Raw genomic sequence first — 7,501 nt, forward strand, 5'->3', positions numbered from 1 at the left:
AAAATGACAAAAATGACACACAAAATTACACAAAATGGACATGAAATAACACAGGTTGTGTCTAATTTATGTTATTTTTATAATTCTGTGTCGAAACCATCAAAAATAAGACACATTCAATGCAAACGAGACACAAACTAACAAAAATTAGACACAAAATTACAAGAAAAGGACAAAAAATAACACAGGTTGTGTTTTTTTATTATTGTTATAATTCTGTTCTCCAAGTTGTGTTTAATTTATATTGTTGTTATAATTCTGTTCTCCAGGTTGTGTTTATTTTATATTATTTTATATAAATTCTGTTCTCCAGGTTGTGTTAATTTTATATTATTTTATATAAATTCTGTTTTCCAGGTTGTGTTAATTTTATATTATTTTATATAAATTCTGTTCTTCAGGTTGTGTTAATTTTATATTATTTTATATAAATTCTGTTCTCCAGGTTGTGTTTGTGGCGTCTCAGCGTACCTCCAGGTTTCAGTATTCTGCTGGAGTTCGATCGTTTCGACCTGGAGAACGATTCTTATTGTCAGTTTGATCGACTCACCGTGTCGACAGCAACCAGCAGACCTGTAGGTGAGTTTATCCACTTTATATTCACTTTATATCCACTTTATATTCACTTTATATTCACTTCATATTCACTTTATATCCATTTTATATTCGCTTTATATTCACTTCATATTCACTTTATATTCACTTTATATTCACTTCATATTCACTTTATATCCACTTTATATTCACTTTAGATTCACTTTATATTCACTTTATATTCACTTTATATCCACTTTAGATTCACTTTATATTCACTTCCTGGAGACTAAACATAAATAATATTTCATCTAACTGTTATTCTAACCTCATATTAAGCCAATAAATGAAAATAAACTTAGAAATATGTAGAAATAATTACAGTAAAATTAATTTTGACCTCATATCAAGTCCCTAAAATTGAATTTAATAGTTTCATCCATTACATAAAAATTTTAAAAATTGTAAAAAAATGATAAGCTTGTATTTTAAATCTTTTTGTGTCAAAATGTTAGTTATTTGCACATAAACGTGTAAAACATTTATAAAGCATCAGTTTTTACACATTTTAGTTTAAGTGGATGTAACATTCAAAAACTGTGAAAACAGTGAAAATAATGGAAAATATCTGCAAAATATTGGCATTTTTGCTATTTTATGGTGTAATTTTATCGCCAAATGTTGTAAAATATATATTTTACTATCGACAAAAATACTGATTTTTTAATGTGGGTGTTATTTCCGTCTTTGTTTGTTTGTTTGTTTCATTTAGTTTTGCATAGTCAACATATGAATTAAATTGATAGTTTTTCTGTGATTTTCTTTCAGTTATTTTTTGTAATTTAACAAAACTTGGAAAATCTGTGAAATAATTTTAAATCGTTAAAATATACAGGCAAAACCTATTAAAAATGTTTTACAGTAAAGAAAAAAATGATTTTTGCCTCTTTAAATATAAATAACACAATGCTAATGCTAATGCTAATGCTAATGCTAGCGATTGTATGTTAAAACTTCCAGATGTTCCAGATGTTCACACAGACAACATGTGTCCTCCGGGTAAAACACGGTTATTTTTTATTTTTAAATCTCGTTTACCTTTTATTTCAGGTGTTTTCTGCGGCAGAGTCACACCTGGTCCGCTGCTGCTCTACAACTCCCAGAATGCAACGCTGCTCTTCTCCTCTGACATCAGCGGATCAGGAAGTGGTTTTATAGTGAAGCACCGAGCCGTCAGAGGACACACTGGACCTGGTGGGAGAAAACAACAACAACAATGACAACAACAACAACAACAACACAAAAACAGCAATAAAAACAACAACAACACAACAACAATAAAAACAACAACACAATAACAACACCGACAACAATAACACAACAACAAACACAACAGCAACAACAACGATAACAGACAGTTTTCCTCAGTACTGAGCTGCTGATTGTGTGTGTGTTCTTTGCGTTTTGTTGTGCTCAGCTGCTCTGTGTGTGTTTGTGTCGACCAGGTTGTGGGTCGGTGGTTCTGGTGGAGGATCAGGTCACCGTTCAAACCCCAGATTACCCACAATCCTACAGTGACGGCTGCGCCCTCCGCTGGGTGGTGTACGCTCCTCAGGGCCACGTTGTCAAAGTAACGCCACAAGTTTTCCAGAGATTACAGTAAAACTTAAGCAATATTTAACTTTCAGTTCATTAAAACACGATCGGTTCATTATTGCTGCATCGTGACATCAGTGATTTTTGGCTCCAATGATTGGTCAGCTGCAGATTTTAAAAATCGCGGTTAAATATCCAAGTTTACAAACGCAATAAAGTCTGGTAGTTCTGGTAAAAACTGGCCCCAGATCAGTTTTACATCCATCCAAGTGTCTCAGTCTGAACACTAAATCTGGTTTCTGTTCAGAAACTTTTTTTTGTATAATTTTAAACAACTAGGATCCATCCCATAATACTGATGCTCAAAGCTGGTTACAGAGAAAATGAACAGAAACCAGATTCAGTGTTTAGACACCTGGATGGATGTAAAACTGATCTGGTATCAGTTTTTACCACAACTCAGATGCGTTTTTATTATTAAAAAATTGGTCAAATTACACGAAAGTTGGCTAAAATTGCACAAAATTGTCCCAATTGTGTTCAATACTAGTCAGAAATGGCTAAAAAAAAATGTTCAAAATGACAAAAGATGTCCAAAATTACACTAAATTATCCCCAAATTATTAAATTCTCTCCAAAAAATTGACAAAAACTTTCCAATATGACTCAATATTTCCCCAAATTACTAAAAAAAATGTTCAAAAGGACCTGAAATCTGCCCTAAATGACTTGAAAATGATCCATAATTACAAAGAATGAGTTCAGAATGACATGAAATTTGTTCTAAATGACTCAAAATGATCCAAAATGAGGAGAAAATAGCCAAGTTGACATAAAACCTGTTGAAAATGACAAGAAAATTGTCCAAAATGAGTCAGAATTCATCTAAAATTACCCAGAATGATCCAAACTGAATGAAAATTTGCAGAACGACACAAAATTAGTCCACAATGCTTCAGAAATGGTAGAAAATGACTCAAAATTTGTGCGAAACGACTCGAAAATGATCCAAATTGGCTCAGAAATGATGGAAAAAGTCCATTAAAAAGTGATAAATCTGGAGCCACCTCTATGGAACTCTGAAATATTCACAGGATGAAGGTAGAACTCTGATTTTATCACTTTTAGGTAACTAAAGGTTGATTTTTGTGTTTTTCAGCTGGACTTTACAGACTTTGACTTGGAGGAATCAGACAGATGTTTATATGATTCCCTCGCTGTGTTTGGAGACGTTGCAGGAACGGAGGAGATCGGTGGGTTTTATTGTCTTTATGTGTCTTTATGATCTGCATCTGTTGCATCTTTTTAAAGCTGTAAATATATTTTCTTGTTCTATGGTGTCCAGCCGTGTTGTGCGGCAGCAGCGTCCCTCCTCCCGTCCTGTCCTACAGCAGCATCCTGGTCCTTCAGTTCAGCTCCGACAGCAGCGTCACGCAGCGAGGCTTCAGAGCAGCGCTGACCTTCATCAGTCATACAGGTGTGTCCAGGTGTGTTTAGATGTGTCCAGGTGTGTTTAGATGTGTTCGGGTGTGTTTAGATGTGTTCAGGTGTGTTTAGATGTGTTCAGGTGTGTTTAGATGTGTTCAGGTGTGTCCAGGTGTGTTTAGATGTGTCCAGGTGTGTCCAGGTGTGTTTAGATGTGTTCAGGTGTGTTTAGATGTGTTCAGGTGTGTCCAGGTGTGTTCAGGTGTGTTTAGGTGTGTTCAGGAGTGTCCAGGTGTGTTCAGGTGTGTTCAGGTGTGTCCAGGTGTGTTCAGGTGTGTCCAGGTGTGTTTAGATGTGTCCAGGTGTGTCCAGGTGTGTTCAGGTGTGTCCAGGTGTGTCCAGGTGTGTTCAGGTGTGTCCAGGTGTGTTTAGATGTGTTCAGGTGTGTTTAGATGTGTTCAGGTGTGTTTAGATGTGTTCAGGTGTGTCCAGGTGTGTCCAGGTGTATTCAGGTGTGTCCAGGTGTGTCCAGGTGTGTTCAGGTGTGTCCAGGTGTGTTTAGATGTGTTTAGATGTGTCCAGGTGTGTCCAGGTGTGTTCAGGTGTGTCCAGGTGTGTTCAGGTGTGTCCAGGTGTGTTTAGATGTGTTCAGGTGTGTTTAGATGTGTTCAGGTGTGTCCAGGTGTGTTTAGATGTGTCCAGGTGTGTCCAGGTGTGTTCAGGTGTGTCCAGGTGTGTTCAGGTGTGTTTAGGTGTGTTCAGGTGTGTCCAGGTGTGTTTAGATGTGTTCAGGTGTGTCCAGGTGTGTTCAGGTGTGCTCAGGTGTGTTTAGGTGTGTCCAGGTGTGTTTAGGTGTGTCCAGGTGTGTTCAGGTGGGTTCAGGTGTGTTCAGGTGTGTTTAGGTGTGTTCAGGTGTGTCCAGGTGTGTTTAGATGTGTTCAGGTGTGTCCAGGTGTGTTCAGGTGTGCTCAGGTGTGTTTAGGTGTGTCCAGGTGTGTTTAGATGTGTCCAGGTGTGTCCAGGTGTGTTCAGGTGTGTTTAGATGTGTTCAGGTGTGTTCAGGTGTGTCCAGGTGTGTTTAGATGTGTTCAGGTGTGTCCAGGTGTGTTCAGGTGTGCTCAGGTGTGTTTAGGTGTGTCCAGGTGTGTTTAGGTGTGTTCAGGTGGGTTCAGGTGGGTTCAGGTGTGTTTAGGTTGGTTCAGGTGTGTTCAGGTGTGTTCAGGTGTGTTCAGGTGTGTTTAGATGTGTCCAGGTGTGTCCAGGTGTGTTCAGGTGTGTCCAGGTGTGTTTAGATGTGTTCAGGTGTGCTCAGGTGTGTTTAGGTGTGTCCAGGTGTGTCCAGGTGTGTTTAGATGTGTTCAGGTGGGTTCAGGTGTGTTTAGGTTGGTTCAGGTGTGTTCAGGTGTGTTCAGGTGTGTTCAGGTGTGTGAGCTAGGCAGTAATAAGTGACTGTTCACTTGCAGTTGGTCGGTTTCAGTTCAGTGAACGCCTCACTGTCTGGAGAAAATAAAATATTACTGTAAAATGCTGTTAAATTACTGCTAATGACCTAAAAATTAAAAGGAAAAATGGAAAGAAAACTTATTAAAGCAGCTACAAGCTTCAGAGCAGCATCATCATAGTGTGAATCCACTGACTTCAGATGCTAAAACTAGCTTGTGTTAACCTGTTTGGCTCACAGATTAGCTTCAAACAACTTAAGCTAGCTTGCTAATTCCTGCTAGCCAGTCTGAAAACTACCAGAAACCCCAGCGTACTCTAAAGAAATGTGTTTTTAACAAAACTGATAGGTTTTTTTTGTAGTTTTTTTTATTTTATTTTATTTTATTTTATTTTATTTTTTTTACCAGTCAGTCATCGACAGTGACTTTAATCCTTTGCTGAACCCTGAGCTGCAGTACATATTCACGTTATCCAACACCCATCTACATGTAAAATAACTCAACTTTCTCTGCTTCTTTTCATTTTTTCTGCAGATCTACATGATCCGGACAGAACAGATGTGGACGAACATCCAGATGTTTTCACAGTTAACCAGCAACACACAGCGTCTTACGGTTTGTTTCATGTTAGTTTTACGTTTTATATGACCAGAGAAAGAGTCCAGTGTCCTGCTGCTGAGGAGGACATTAAATATTGAGCCGGTCGATGTGAAGGAATGACGGTGTTTGACATCTCCTGGTGGTTTCTGGGTGTGGTGAAGCTCAGCTGTGGCATTTAGGAAGTCAATGAGACGTTTAACACTGAAGCTACAGCTGAGACACGAGACGCCTTCGACTGCAAACAGTAGAGACAGAAGAAAGACACACATGTTGATTTTAAATGTTCAATATCTAAAGAAATAAAACTCCTACAATCGTGAAATGTGGTGAGAAAACAGACAGAATAGTTTCTATCTGATCAGAATCACTGAATGGATCCAACAGAGGACACATTTTTATAATTACTGGACCTTGAAGATGGAAAAAAGTGCAAAATCCAGGCTGGTACTGTGTCTCTATAAAGTTCCTGTAAGTGTATATCTATGGATGGATCCATATTTCTACTAAAATACAGTCTTTGGTCCACATTTCTCCAAAGTCGTTGATCGACATTTCACCAGAGATGACAGGAAACTTGTCTGAAATGACTTGAAATCTCTCCAAAATTTCTTAAATTTGTCCAAAACGACTTATAACCTTTCTAAAAATCCCAAAAATTGGTTTGAAATGAGATAAAGATGGTCGAACATGACTCAAAATTGTCCAAAATGGCAATAATTAATAACTATTGGACATTAAAGATGGAAAAAAGTGCGATGTTCCTGTAAGTGTATAGATATGGATGGATCTATATTTCTATTATCTACTATTTCAGACTATATTTAAAAGCTTTGCTGCTTTTATTGTCAGCATCAGTGAATATTTCTACATTTTCAGTATTTTTCTCGACTAGAAGAGACACATTTTATCAGTTTTTACCGTCCAAACTTTGCTTCTTCGTCTTCTGGATCTTTAACTCCGTATCTTCACAACGTGAGTTCACTAAATGATAATAAACACTAACATAATAATAATAATAATAATAATAATAATAATAATAATAAACCATCGTTCAGAGATTCAAACTGTCACTTTCTGCTTTTCTTCCAGAAAAACTGAATCCATCAACAGGTTGAAACTGATGACAATAGAACCAACAGGTACACTGGAATTATTTTACAGATTTTCTCTGTTTTGTTAAATTTCAGTAAAAAGTAATTTTTAATCTGTAGTGTTTTAACAGAATAAACACTACAGATTAAAAAAATCTCTTTCTTCTAAATGATCATTTATCCTGAACATTGACTATGATTATTTTTGCTGTTTTTAAATCAGCAAAAATAGAATTATTTTACAGATGTTTCAGTTTCTTCAGTATTTCATCAGTTTTTCTTCAATTTTTCTTGTTTTTTAAAAAGTTTTTCTCTTTTTTCAGTTTTTCTTCTTTTTCTTCAGTTTTTCTTCTTTTTTCTTCAATTTTTCTTGTTTTTCTTCAGTTTTTCTTATTTTTCTTTTTTTCTTCCGTTTTTCTTCCGTTTTTCTTCCATTTCTCATGTTTTTTATTTTTCTTCAATTTTTCTTCTGTTTTTCTTGTTTTTCATCAGTTTTTCTTGTGTTTTTCATCAGTTTTTCTTGTATTTTCTCCGTCTTTTCTTTGTCTCTCTGCAGAATTAAACTCTCGGTTCTCTGTTTGTCTCCAGAGTTCTTCATCTTCACAACCAGAACCTCTGAGACTCGATGCTCTGCTGAGGTTTATTCCCTCCACTGTTCCTCTTCTTTCATAGGCTCCGCCCACTCAGGTGACCCTGGAGGCTCCGCCCACTCAGGTGTGAGTCAGGAGGAGACAGGTGGGATCAGCAACAACATGTACCTTCAAATAGCAGCAACTATCTGTGAAATAATAAGGTTTTTTCTGGTTTATACAG

At 36.8% G+C, this 7,501-nt stretch overlaps 1 protein-coding gene across 1 annotated transcript in view; it reads left to right on the plus strand.

Annotated features, from left to right (window-relative positions):
- The window catches only part of LOC111581441 (ovochymase-2), a 12,170-nt gene extending 4,669 nt beyond the window's left edge, over nt 1-7,501 (plus strand). The window contains exons 4-11 of the mRNA XM_055006482.1: nt 446-579; nt 1,645-1,788; nt 2,040-2,164; nt 3,290-3,383; nt 3,476-3,607; nt 5,532-5,612; nt 6,687-6,736; nt 7,277-7,501. Coding sequence (XP_054862457.1) covers nt 446-579; nt 1,645-1,788; nt 2,040-2,164; nt 3,290-3,383; nt 3,476-3,607; nt 5,532-5,612; nt 6,687-6,712 — 736 coding nt within the window. The 3' untranslated portion in view covers nt 6,713-6,736; nt 7,277-7,501. The remainder of the gene's footprint in view (nt 1-445; nt 580-1,644; nt 1,789-2,039; nt 2,165-3,289; nt 3,384-3,475; nt 3,608-5,531; nt 5,613-6,686; nt 6,737-7,276) is intronic.

The sequence above is a fragment of the Amphiprion ocellaris genome, chromosome 3 (genome assembly GCF_022539595.1).
Source record: "Amphiprion ocellaris isolate individual 3 ecotype Okinawa chromosome 3, ASM2253959v1, whole genome shotgun sequence".
Classification (NCBI taxonomy): Eukaryota; Metazoa; Chordata; class Actinopteri; family Pomacentridae; genus Amphiprion; species Amphiprion ocellaris.